This window comes from Sinocyclocheilus rhinocerous, unplaced genomic scaffold (genome assembly GCF_001515625.1).
Source record: "Sinocyclocheilus rhinocerous isolate Xijiao unplaced genomic scaffold, SAMN03320098_v1.1 scaffold491, whole genome shotgun sequence".
In the NCBI taxonomy this organism is placed as follows: Eukaryota; Metazoa; Chordata; class Actinopteri; order Cypriniformes; family Cyprinidae; genus Sinocyclocheilus; species Sinocyclocheilus rhinocerous.
In genome coordinates, this window is record NW_015625034.1 from 1324670 (window position 1) to 1339122 (window position 14453).

The following is a 14453-nucleotide window of genomic DNA, read 5'->3' on the forward strand; positions in this document are numbered from 1 at the left end:
GACCTCCATTTTAGTGCTGTGCTGTGTTATAAACCCTATTTATCAAACCCTCCTCCCTTTTCCTCCCTCCTCTCTTCCGTTCCTCCCCCTGCCTCTCTCTCATCTCTTTCCTCCTCTCTGTGTGGATGTGAGGCAGGTGGCCCAGCAAGAGAAGTTTGACACAGTTTCTACATCTGATGTTTAATGTACTGTAGTGCTGATGTTGAACGTGTGCGTGACTGTTCTGGGCCAAAGTCAGCTTGTTCTGCACCACTTGTCATGACACAATGCATCTGAAACTTAAACTATGTCAAAATGCAGGAAAGTGTGTAGAACAGTGTTTCCCAACCATAGCTTCATTCATAAGGCTCAAGTACCTCTTCATCAACACCTAATAAGAAATATGTTATTTTTTCAATTATATTTTACTGGATATCATTCATCACTATCATTAATAATCAATTAATATGATAAAATATTATTCGTATGATACAACATTCTTAAGTATTATAAATTTAATATTTTACAATATTATATTACATATTACATTATTATTACATTATTTTTCCTTAAAGGGAATTGAAAAAAATAATTAAAGTTGAGGCCATAAGAATATTAGATCATATTTCTTTGACAACAAAATAGGACGGTTGCTTTTAAAACATTTTCTGTCTGACCAATATAATACAGAAACTGAAACCACAAACCTTTTAAGCAAAGACACCAAATCAATGCTGTGAAAGATCTGGTTTTAAAGTGTGTTTATTGCAGGCTGTAGTAAAATACTAAGTGGAAAATAAATTATTCTATTAATGTCAAGCCTACATTTACCAACCAATCTCCTCTGAGATGCCCTATAGTATTTTTAAAATACCCAATTTCTTTCTAAATCAGATTACATTTGACTTGAAGGTGTATTTAAAGGGATAGTTCACCCTAAAATAAAATCTGTCATTATTTACTCACCCTCATGCCACTCTAAACCTGACTTTCTTTCTTCTGCAGTACACAAAATAAGATATTATGAAGAATGCTGGCAACCAAACAACCAACTGACTTCCAATGGATAGACCAAACAAAACACTGTGGCATTTCTCAAAATATCTTCTTTTATGTTACGGAACGACATGAGGGTGAGTAAATGATGACAGAATTTTAATTCTCGAGTGAACTCTCTCCTTAATGTGCCACCGAACCAGCTAGGACTGATCATTTGGACTTATTCGTCAAGTGTGTGTCGGATTCAGGATGGTCCCAACCTGATTCCCTCCTCTCCCTCACACACACTCCCCTCACTTCTCCTGCATGTATCACCCCTCCCTCCACCCCTCTCTCCATCTCCCTCTCACTGCAATGAAATTCAGCATGTTTACTATCTCTCCCTCTCACTTTCCAGCCAATTTCAATGTGCAACACGATACCACAAGTGACTCTCCAACAGTAGAAATTTTCGCCCTCCGTAATAGCCGTAAACAAGCTCTATCAATGCATTTCATCGCTCCATCATCTCAGCCTCCCACACACAGACACCATGCAGTAGCATAAATCAAGAGATGTGGGTTGGAATCCACACACATGCAAGTCCGCACACCCCAGTGAACGCACAATGTGACAGCTCAGACGTTTAACTCAACATTTCCCTCAACCAGCCAAATTCATTTCACACATCCCAAACGTGCGGCGAAAATCGCCAGCCACACACCAGCAACCCCCTTCCTGGTGCTGCAATTACCCCTCACACTTAATACACCCGCTCACGTGCACCCTGCCGGAAAGTAGAAGAAAAGAAGTGGGTCTTACTGAGGGTTCGAGAGCCGATACATCCCATGGTTTATTCACAAAGGCCCTGGATACAAGCAAGGAAGCGCTAGCCTTTCACCATACATTCTCTCCTCTCTCTCCTTTCTCTTTTCTGGCTGCTGATTCTCTCCACTCATGCTGCTCCCTCCCTCCCTCTCTTTCTCTCTCTCTCTCTCTCTCTCTCTCTCTGTGCAGTCAGGGTGTCTTACCTCTTAGCCTGCGAGTCAATGTGTTAAAAATTAGCACTTATTATAACACTGGTGTAGTTATAATAACAAATTATAGGTATAATATTCATTTTATGCACTTCATTAGGGTTGAAAATTGTGTAAAGATTTTTAGGTGTATTTGTAGTAGATAATAGTTCAAAATCATAATCTCACAGAGAACTGAAAATACAAAGTTGATTTTTGTGTGCATTTATGTGTGGGTCATACAGGTTTTCATTGTTATTGCCACAACTGTGCGCTGCTGCACGGATGGGATTCTCTTGCCCCGTATCTCTAGAGGGCTCAAACAGCTCCCACAATGCAGTACAGATGTCTCTCTCTCTCTTTCTCTTTGCCCTGACCACTGAACCCAGCTCGCACAAACACTCATTACCGCAATACTTGAAAATCATGCAATATCGCCACAGGATATTCCTATGAGGCTCTCAAAACTTGAAAGCGCTCTCTCTTTCTCCTGTCATTCTGTTCATTCTGGTCCCTCCCTCTGTCTTGGTGGCAAAAACACACAGGAGGAGTGGCTTTGTTATCTGGAGATCACTGCCGCCCACTCTATCTCTATCACTCTGCTTTTTCCTTTCCTTCTTTCCATCCTGACCTGCATATTCATTTAATTACCATGAGGTGATGTCTTTATCTTTGCTTTTCCCTGTTTCTCATGTATAATACATGCACGGGGCTGTTTCTCTATGTATTTGTCATAAGCTCAGTGATGCAGAATGGGTATAAAAGAGGGAGGGTCAATCCGTTTTTACTTCAGTTCAGCCAGAGAGAAATGGAGGGGTTGAGAATTTCAAAAAGAAACAGAATGAGATTGAAAGTAGAAAAGAGTAAGAGAAAGGGACAAAGGAGAGGTGAGGGAGGGAGATGAGGCACAAGAGGAAATTTGGGCAGAGAGGGAGAAAGAGAGAAAGGGAGAGAGAAAGAGAGAGAGATGGAGGGAGTGGGATGGTTAATTCTGTATGCACACAAAAAGACGGTTACGCAGCAGTCCAGCTGTAATCTACCCAATCCTGGAGAGTCGTACTGTGCCCTGGCTATTTATAGATTATCGCCTCTTCTACTATGCGTGTGTGTATGTGTTCTCTAATGTGATGTGGTGGTGCTTTGTAAATTGGCCTGCTCTATTGTATGAGCCAATGAATTTGTCCTGATCAAATTAATTAGAATTCTCTATTTGATCTGTGAACAATAATATATGTTAATTGCTAGACTGTGAAAGCAGGATCTATTTAAACTCTGTGTTTGTGTGTGTGTGTGTGTGTGTGTGTGTGTGTGCATGTGTGTGTGTGAGTGAGTCAGATGTTACCTACATTTTAAGGGCCAAATATCCCCACAAGGATAAGAAAACAGATTAATAAACATATTACATGAAATCTTGAATAAAAGAAAAAAGAAAGAAAAGAAAATATAGGTCAGTAACATTTTAAAGTAAGGTTCAATTTGTTTATTTCTCATGAACTAACAATGACATATTTTTACAGCATTTGTTAGTCTAGGTTAGTGTTAATAAATATTATAAAAAAATATAAATTCATGATAATGTAATTAATCAATATTTAAAAAATAATATTGTTTATTTATAATACATTTTTATCACAATACCTTAATATCAATGTTAAAACTGTAGTATATGTGGAAATCAAGAATAATAAATGCTGTAAAAGAATTGTTCATTGGTAGTTCATAATGCATACTATATTAACTAGAATCTTATTGTATAGTGTTGGAAAAATGTAAATAGATAAGCAGATAGAACATAACATTGTTTAACTAATTATCATTTGTTCTTTCAGCTTGATATTCTGACTTAAAACAATGTACTATGTTACATTATGAATTCAAGAAAATAAGGATAGGAAAAAATCATATACATTATGGGATCCAGCTGATGGTCCCCGTGAGGAATAATGTTGTAAAATGTATAAAAAAATGTATAGAGTTTCTGCAAATGTTAGTTTTAGGGGTAGAAGATATAAGTCCAAGGAAAGTCATTGTGATGAGTGGGGGCGGGGCCGAGAGCCGTGGGAACGGAGCGAGGCTGGTGGAGTAATTGATAATGAGCGACACCTGCACAACTCACCGGTCTCGAGTCTCACGAAGGAGCTCCGGAAGGATAAAAGGGAGGAGTGACGACCGTGTTGGACGAGAGAGGACCAGGCCTGGACTTTATTTTGTGTTTTGTGTGCGGCAGTCGTCCGCGAGGGGCTGCCGGTTTACTTTCATTTTGTGTTTGTTTATTTTATTAAAGTCTTAAATGTTCGCCGGTTCCCGCCTCCTTCTTCCCGTGACTACGAACTTTGTTACAGTCATCAATATGATAAATGTGTGTCTGTGTGTGTGTGATTTGCACATATGCTCACAATATCTAATGCCATGGTTGTATCTAAAGATACAGCAGGAGAAAAGGATTTCATGTCCAATATGCGCTCTCTCTCTCTCTCTCTCTTTCTTTTGCACACACTGACATTTCGGACATTCATTGACACAATGCAATCTCTAGCTACTTAACCAAACCCTACCCATCAGAACTAAGCGCCTCACCAAAACCCTTATCCTAAACCTAACCTTTACCCAATTAGCCTATAACCTGATCCCTAAAACCAAGTCTTGAACCTCAAACAGGCCTTTAAAGGGGTCTCAGAAAGTGAGGACCGAATGCCAAAATGTCCTCACTTTACTCTCTTTGTCCTCTTTCCAGTTGCTTAAAACTTAAACCAGTCCTCACAAAGATAGCTGTATAAATACACACACACATTCCCTCTTCAATCCCCCCCGCCCATTTTGTTATCTGCCAGAGTTCCTTACTTCCAACTTCCAAATTTCCTAGTGCCCCTCATACAGTACAAACATATGTCAACACGCTTACACACACACAATCTCTCAGTGTGCTATGATTAATGTCTGTTCTCTGTCAGAGCATTGAAAAGGAAAGAGCAAGGCAAAAAGAGGGAGACCCACACTGTGTATAATCTCACATTAACATGGCAACCCAACGGATGCCAGGATCAGAATCGTCTCCACACAGGGCCATCCCACCCAAGGATGAGCATACCCCACCCTGGGCCCATTCTAAGGTTAATAAGCAAAGCAATTTTAATTCAAATGTTTATAGAACCATGAAGTCAACCTGACTGTACTGCATTTTTTCTTACTAAAAAGGTTTGTGTTAATCCTAAAAACAGTCCCAGTCAGTGATGTGAGCCAGCAGGTACATGTGCTATGGCATGTTGCACAGAAATACATGGTAAAAATATATGTGGACACCACCCTCTAATTGAAGTTTGGTTAATTTCTATGAGGACAAGTCTTTATACTATGTTATTGCTACAAGAGTATGTGCTTTCAACTTTGTTGCAATAGGGCCCTTTTAATTCCCTGTGCACAATGTATGGTCCATATAAAAATAGTTTACTGAGACTTGTGTTGAAGAACATGATTGGCTTGCACAAAGCCTAGACCTGACACCCATTGAACACCTTTGGAATGAATTTTAACACCGACTGCAAGCCCAGCCACATCGCTCAACAACAGTGACTGACCTCTCTGATGCTCTTTTGTCTGAATGGGAGCAAGTCTCCACAGCCCCCATGTTCCAACATCTAGTAGAAAACCTTCCCAGAGGAATTGAAGCTGTTATAGCAGCGAAAGGGACAGATTAATACTTTTCGCCACGCTTTGAAAATTAAATGTTCAACAGGACACAAGAGCATCAGTGAGGTCAGACATTGAAGTTGGCTGTTCCAATTCATTCCGAAGGTCTTCAGTACAGGATCAGGTCTGGGTTTTTAATACAGGCCAGTCACGTTTTTCCACATCAGACATAGTAAATAATTTATTTTATGGTCACGATTGCACAGTGTGATTGCAATTTTGGAGCAGAAAAGGCCCATCTCAAACTGTTTCATTAAAGTTTAAAGAACACAGTTCTCTAAAATGTAATTTGATTAAGATGTGTCTTCCCTAAAGTTACTGGAATTGCCAAACCCATTAAGTAAAAAAGGGTGTCCATATCCTTTTGACCATAGTTGATTTGTTGATGTTGATTTGGGGTATCTTGGAGACGAGTAGTTATCTAAGTCACATCGATCTGTGCATGGAGTACCCCAGGGTTCAGTTCTAGGTCCTCTTCCATTCTTAATATTGGACCTGTTCTCTTCTGAATATACACAGCATCGCTGGGACTTATTATCCAGGTACATATTTTTTTCTTTCAACTGTTACAACAATGGCACACAGCTCTACTTCTCGTTCCAGGCTGACAACTCCACAGTAGCTGCATGAATCTCAGACTGCCTGGTAGCCAATTTGGCCTAAATTATCGAAGGATATGTCCATCTCAATCTAGCAAAGACAGAGTTCTCTACTCTTATCAGTCAGTTCAGCGATGCAATGCAATTTCACCATTCAGCTAGACTCACGTACAATAATGCATCCAGAACAACTGAACTTTACAGAGCGCATTGCAAAGATGACCAGGTCATGCAGATTTGCATCGAACAGATCTGGCCATTTCTATCTGAGCATGCTACACAGCACCTTGTTGTGGGTCTCGTGCATGTTACATCCCTCTTTGTGTTGCTTCACTGGCTGCCAGTTGTCTCTTATACCAAGACACTGATGCTCAGATATCTTTCACTATGTCTCACTTTCATCTCTAGTCTGTACTTCTCTGACTAACAATGAAATTTGTACAGCAGCACATCTCATATTACTGGTTCTTTAGGATGAATCACTTATTTTGTCTTCCAAGTCACTTCAGATAAAAGCTTCTGCCAATGAATAAATGGAAATGGAAATGGAAGAGCTGGTGTATGTGCAAAGTTTGTGTCCAAACCCTTCCACCCCTCCCCCTACAAAATGACAATACCCCCAAAAAACAGTCACAAGATTCAATTATGTTTTCATTGCTCAAGATGGCATGCATCAAGGTCCTCTCTTATCTGTTTTTTGGTTGTTTGTTTATTTCAGGACTGCCATGGAATGTGAATATTGGTTAAATTCATTGGTTGTTGATTGAACGGAAGCAAGCTTGCAGTCAATTGAAGAAAGAGGCGGGTTTGTTGACTAATTTATTGAAGTCTGGCATACATCACCAAAGCTATTGAGTTAAAATTAAGTACAGTGCATACGGAAAGTATTCACAGCACTTCACTTTTTCCACATTTTGTTATGTTACAGCCTTATTCCAAAATGGATTAAATTAATTATTTTCCTCAAAATTCTACAAACAATACCCCATAATGACAACGTGAAAGAAGTTTGTTTGAAATCTTGAAAAAACGAAGAAAAAAAAAAAAATCACATGTACATAAGTATTCACAGCCTTTGCTCAATACTTTGTTGAAGCACCTCTGGCACCAATTACAGCCTCAAGGCTCTTTGAGTATTATGCTACAAGCTTGGCACACCTATTTTTGGGCAGTTTCTTCCATTCTTCTTTGCAGGACCTCTCAAGCTCCATCAGGTTGAATGGGGAGCGTCGGTGCACAGCCATTTTCAGAGAAATGTTCAATCGGTTTCAAATCTGGGCTCTGGCTGGGCCACTCAAGGACATTCACGGAGTTGTCCCGTGGCCACTCCTTTGTTACATTGGCTGTGTGCTTAGGGTCGTTGTCCTGTTGGAAGATGAACCTTCATCCCAGTCTAAGATCCAGAGCAGGTTTTTATCAAGGATGCCTCTGTACATTGCTGCATTCATCATTCCCTCAATCCTGACTAGTCTTCCGTCTTCTTGGTCACCTCCCTGACTAAGGCCCTTCTCCCCCGATCGCTCAGTTTGGCTGGGCGGCCCACTCTAGGAAGAGTGCTGGTAGTTCCAAACTTCTTCCATTTATGGATGATGGAGGCCACTGTGCTCATTGGGACCTTCAATGCTGCAGACATTTTTCTGTACCCTTCCCCAGATCTGTGCCTCGATACAATCCTGTTTCGGAGGTCTAAGACGATTCCTTGGACTTCATGGCTTGGTTTGTGCTCTGACATGCACTGTTAACTGTGGGATCATATATAGACAGGTGTGTGCCTTTCCAAATCATGTCCAATCAACTGAATTTACCACAGGTGGACTCCAAGTCCAGAAACATTGAAACATCTAGAAACATCTTAAGGATGATCAGTGGAAACAGGATGCACCTGAGCTCAAGTTTGAGTGTCATGGCAAAGGCTGTGAATACTTATGTACATGTCTTTTTTTTCTTTTCTTTTTCATTAATTATCAAAGATTTCAAACAAACTTCTTTCTCGTTGTCATTATGGGGTATTGTTTGCAGAATTTTAAGGAACATAATGAATTTAATCCATTTTGGAATAAGGCTGTAACATAACAAAATGTGGAAAACGTGAAGCGCTGAATACTTTCCAGATGCACTGTATATACATCGATGAATTGTTCACAATAAGATCTATAACATGCATTTGCAAAATAGTGCAGATTTTCAGTACATGCCAACTTTAATAATTCCACTGACATTCATTATTCTGTCATAACTGAAAAATAGAGCCAGGATGATACTTTCAAATGCAGCATTCACTGTGTTCAGTTCACGACATTCAGAAGCCTGAGATCAAGAACAAATCGCATGGTTGAGTATTCCCAGCTCTTGCATATGACAAGCGATTGTATAACAAAATGAATGTCCCTTAATTAGGCCAGGATAGGGAATACACACGGGGGTGGTCATTACCTTAGTGTTGCTGCCCTGTGAATGATCTTTCTGTGAACTCTGTTGTACTTGGGTCTTCAAATAAATGTGGTTGTATAATGAGACTGCTATAGTTAGGACCACCTGTCGACTCTCTCGCATGTACACACACCTTAGCGGGTAATAATATAGGACTCTGAACCCTATAACCTCAATTTTCTTTCTCATGCACATGTGCACACACAAAGGCAATTGGAAAGGGGCATCTGGATCAATATGCGTTTGTTATTTTGTTGTCTTTTTGAAGGCTCTCTCCGACAGTGCTCATTCAATTCTACTTACTTTGAGCAAAGGAGGATGCCGGTTTGATACACACTCTAGGGCACTGATTTATATCAGCGGTGGGCTCACTGATCCTCACACACAAGCGCACAGCAGTGGATTGCATACCCTCCTGAAGCACGAGCTGTGTGCTGGATTTAGACAGCTGTGATTAGCATGACGTATATTTCGTTTATCAAACTCATGCACATTAAAACATACATGCACACAAGCACACAAAGCAAATCTGCACACACTGATAGATCTGGATCCAGGACTGACACATGCACCCTACAGATGAAGTTTGACTCATTATTTGACCTAATCGTGAGGACATATACATGAAATCTCTTTTAAATTGGTGTCTCTGTGTCACTAACTTGAAATGCTCAAGGAGCTCCCATCCCTCCTCTATAATTTAGATGTTCCCTTTCTCTTAGTTTTACCTACATTCCCTTCCTTCTTGTCTAGATTCCTGTCTATCTATTCATCATCATCTCTTCCATGTATCTGTCTGAATTGCTCCATGTATAGGGCTTGTCAACTGTCCATATGCTAAACATTGTTGTCTATCAAACATTATCTGCGGTGCATCTGTTTTATAAACACCAATCATGCCCAGGGCAAAATCACTTTGCATCTTTCTTTTCTGTTTCTTCTTATGTCCTGGTAAAAAAACGTAACTTTACGCAGAGAGTGTGCTGGCATCTGGTGGACAGTGATGGTAATACAACCATGTTTAACCATGATTTAAAGCAGCAATGGGTCAACTCAAGGAGGTCTATAATACTGTAGAGAGTTATCCCTATCTGTTATCCGTTAGCTGAATCTTAAATGCCACTTGACTGATGACACTGGAACTGAAGGCAAATGAGGCCCTGATGCTGACGACAACACAAGAACACACAGTCTCAAGCTAAAAAAATTTAATAAAGTAGATTTTATATATATATATATATTTTTTTTTTCATGTTTATTATCAGTAATGTACATTAGGGTGTTTTGTGTTCCATTTTCTTTTACTTAGTTTATTGCATTATTTTAGTGTTGTGATGCCCTTATGGCTTTTTCTATTCATGTGCATGACCTGCGCACCATCTACATAATATGAGTATTGATCACGTTTTATGAAAAGGAAACTTACCATGAATGTGCCATTTTATTTTACCACCTGTATTATCACGGTAGATTTTAAGTAGACAATATGCCACTTAATGAAATATATGGCTAGAAGTTACAAATTTGCCATCCGTAATACCTGAGACATTTCCACTGTAAATTTCTCAGTGAATATCTGGCAGCCACAGTCGCCTTTTTACCATAAATTTAACAGGGTATTTTTTATACTGACTGTATAGAAAAGTAATTGCATGCCTTTCCCCAACAAGCTGCAGAATTTGAGATATCTTTTATAAGGCAAAAATATAGGACAAGTTTAATACTGATGATTAGGGGATTGGAAAACCCCTAACTGTGAACAATAGCAACAGTGAAGCTTGCCATGCACAACTAAAGTGTACATTTTGTTTTTTGCAAATTGTGGATAAGCAAAGCAAGTTTCCATTTACTTTGCATGAGTAGTGGGAATTGAAAGTGTGTTTGGTATGTACATGTGATTATGCACATTTCTATGAAAGAACACAAAAAGCATTGTTTTTCTGAATGCACAGTCTCTGTTCCTAAGAGAAAAGGCAGCTGAAGGAGGAGAAAGAGTAATTTGACTCTTCTGTTTCCAGTAAATTAGGCTGAGTATGTCACTGAATATGCATGCTAAAGTTTTGCTGTGAAGTACTTTACGCTTACACTATGACTCATAGCGAGGGAGAGGAGAGGGATTGTTCCATGCTAAGTCTTGGCTGAGCTCCAGGCTCCACTTTGATGCCAGAGGGTCTCCTTCTGTGCAAACTCACCTTCACACTGAGGGATCCGAGGGCTTGCAGAAAGTGTTCAGCACGTTTACCTCTCCCAACCTCATAATCGACAGACATTACACATGTTGTCTCTGTTTTTTTATAGTCTCAGTCTTTTCTAAAACGTCTTAAACTGTTATTTTACTGTCGCACCTCTATAACCAAGCAACCAAACCGGATGTTGACTGGGATTTGGATTCGTGTTGAAGGATCAAAACAAGCACCGTGTTTAATGACCGCTTTTTCCATAGTAACAAAATCCTGTTGTTGTTTTGGAGCGCTGATTTTGAATGACGGCCATATGTTCCCCTGATAGTTCCTTCAGCGTCTATGCTAAAGGGAGCCTGCGATGGAGAGTCATGCAGTCTGAATGAACAGCAGATATTTTCCAGGCCACTGTGTGAAAAAAGAAAAAAACATAATGCACCTGAATCATTAATAGGCCTCCGGAGGATAAAGAGTGTTAGAGAGAAAGAGACTGAAAGAGAGAGAGAAAGAGGGAGGTTAAAATGAACAGATGCGCAGGATGGGTGGAACTACCTTCCTGCAGGATGGTCAAAGAACGTCCACATCCTTACATGAGCGTTATTCTCTAATGCACCTTGAACATACTAAGCTAATTCCCTGGTTAAATGATCTATATTGCTGGTCACCAGCATACAGTATGTTGTGTTTGGGACAGGATGATATTGCTCTGATCTGCCTACCAGTCGCTTAGTTTCAGTAGAAAGATTTTGCATTTGGCTTTTTTTTTTTTTGTTCACTTCAAACAGCACCTTTTCATCAGGGTTACCAGAGAACAACAACAGTGCCATTATATGAAACATAGTCTTCTAATCATCTTTTTTTGTTTTGGTTGGTATATGTGCTGAACTCTGTTAAAATGTCCAGGCTGCTATTTTTCATTCAATGAATGTGAATAGTGATCCCTGGGAAAAAGAAGTACACTATATTGCATACTTTTAAAAAGAATGTGTATTACGGAAATAATACACTTTAAAGGGGTCATATGATGCTGCTAAAAAGAACATTATTTTGTGTATTTGGTGTGAATGAACAATAGCAACAGTGAAGCTTGCCATGCCAACAGACACTTAACTTGTATGATAACTGCAGTTAAGTAAAAACGTATTATAGTTTAAATCTATATTAAGCGCAATTACAGTTTGGTCCATATATATTTGGACACAGGCACAATTTTTATTATTTTAGCTGTTGACCAAAATATTTTCAAGTTACAGTTATATAATGGTTCCTGTGGCTCAGTGGTAGAGCATTGCGTTAGCAGCGCGAAATGTTGTGGGTTCGATTTCCAGGGAACACACATACTGGCAAAAAAAATGTATAGTCAGAATGCACTGTAAGTCGCTTTTAAGCGTCTGCTAAATGCATAAATGTAAAATTTAATTATAAATTATATAATGAATATGGGCTTAAAGTGCACACGCTGAGCTTTAATTTGAGGGTATCTCATCCCAATTGGAGGAAAGGTTAAGAAATTACAGCTCTTTAATATGTACCTCCCCCTTTTTCAAGGGACCATAAGTAATTGGACAATTGACTCAAAAGCCTTTTCATGGACAGATGTGGGTTATTCCTTTGTCATTTCTACACCAATTAAGCAGGGAAAGGTCTGGAGTTGATTCTAAGTGTGCCATTTGCATTTGAATGCTGTTGCTGTGAACCCACATCATGCGGTCAAAGGAGCTCTCCATGCAAGTGAAACAGGCAATTTGTTTTCAAAAACAAAACAAATCTATCAGAGAGATAGCAGGAACATTAGGAGTGGCCAAATCAACAGTTTGGTACATTCTGAGAAAAAAAAGAATACACTATAGTGTGCTCAGCAACATAAAAAGGCCTGGACGTCCACGGAGGACAACAGTGGTGGATGATCGGAGGATCCTCTCCATGGTAAAGAAAAACCCTTTCACAACATCCAGCCAAGACAAGAACACTCTCCAGGAGGGAGACGTGTCACTGTCAAAGTCTAATCAAGAGAAGACTTCATGAGAGCAAATACAGAGGGTTCACCACAAGGTGCAAACAATTAAGGCATGATTAGACTTTGCCAAAAACATCTAAAAAAAAAAAGCCAGACCACTTCTGGAAAAGCATTCTTTGGACGGCTGAAATTAAGATCAACCTATACCAGAATGACGGAAAGAAAAAAGTAGGAGAAGGCTTGGAACAGCTCATGATCTAAAGCATACAACATCATCTGTGAAACATTGTGGAGCAATGTGATGGCATGAGCATGCATGGCTTCAAGTGGCACTGGGTTACTGGTGTTTATTGATGACGTGACAGAGGACAGAAGCAGCCGAAAGAATTCTGAAGTATATAGTGATATTGTCATGAATCTTGTCCATGGTCTTCCATCTGCTTGCCACCAAAGGTCGCCTTCCGATTACATTGACTCTCACACTGCACAAACTGTAACATGTCACCCTGGACTACATTTCCCATGCTCCATTGCACTGATTGCAGTCTCACCTGCAGGCAATCACACACACTTTAAATACGAGGCCCTAACCACTATTCAGGGCCGAGTATTGTTTAGCGTTTATCGCTGTCCTAGTGATAGCTACATTACGGAGCCAGTCTAGTTTCTCCAGTCTTAGCTCCCAGTTGTATCGAGTCTTGTTCATTGCCTGATTTCCAGTGTTTAGATCCTAGCCTGTGTATCTCAATTCTGTGTGTTCTCTGCCTACCCTGGATCTTGCTTGTTCTGGATTACCCCTGTCGTCGCACCCTGTTTGGATACTGTTTGCTTCTCGCCTGGACTCTAGCCTGTTTTGGATTACCCCTCTGCTCTGCCCTCAGGCATGGGTCAACACATCGGTGAACATTATCCAGTGTTAAGAATACTCTTTTGTCTAGCCCTGTTCAACCTTGTTTGCCAGTGTCGATCTTTGCCTGTTTTGACCACTTCTCTCTTCAAATAAAGCTTTGCAAATGGATCCGCACGTCTCGAGACTCTGTTACTCTGTAACAGAGGCGTAGCAATGGGGCAGGCAAGGCAGGCAAATGCCTGGGGCCCCCGATGGCCGACCATTTAAACCAACAGGAATGTTAATATTAATAGCTATAACACGCAGAGACATCTCTCCATCCTAGAGCCCTGCATTGGCCTCAAATGTAGGCCCTAGCCCGGCCCGTGTCAGACAGCTTATCAGAATTACCGGCCGAGTCCGACCCGAGCCCGTCTTTTCCCCCCCCTTCTCCAAAAACAGCTTATACTGTTCCAGCTATTAAAATAGTTCCGTTTTGTATGTAATGGCAAAGTGATTATATTTCGTTTCGTTTTTTATTAAGTTAATTTAGAAAAACGTTTGGAGCCAGAATAAGGCTAGATGAACATCACGGAGCGCTAAACACTCTGTGCTGTGTATGTTTCATTCATACTCGAAACCGGAGGGCGCTCTCACGCAGAAAGTCATATGAGGAAATTCCTAATATTATGGACAAAAGCGTCCAGCTATCTATGCTGACTGTATGAAAACAGTTGTTTTCAGAAAAACAGAAACGTTTGGAAACATGAAGACATTAAACATACGATTGCGACAATA

At 40.1% G+C, this 14453-nt stretch overlaps 1 protein-coding gene across 7 annotated transcripts in view; it reads right to left on the reverse strand.

Moving 5' to 3' along the window:
• The window catches only part of LOC107749226 (protein FAM131B-like), a 59967-nt gene extending 58100 nt beyond the window's left edge, over window positions 1–1867 (reverse strand). For all 7 annotated transcript variants that reach the window (XM_016564356.1, XM_016564349.1, XM_016564329.1 and 4 more), the window contains exon 1: window positions 1780–1867. In XM_016564356.1, the coding sequence (XP_016419842.1) occupies window positions 1780–1802 (23 nt within the window). In that variant the 5' untranslated portion in view covers window positions 1803–1867. The remainder of the gene's footprint in view (window positions 1–1779) is intronic.
• Between the last annotated feature and the right edge of the window lie 12586 nt (window positions 1868–14453).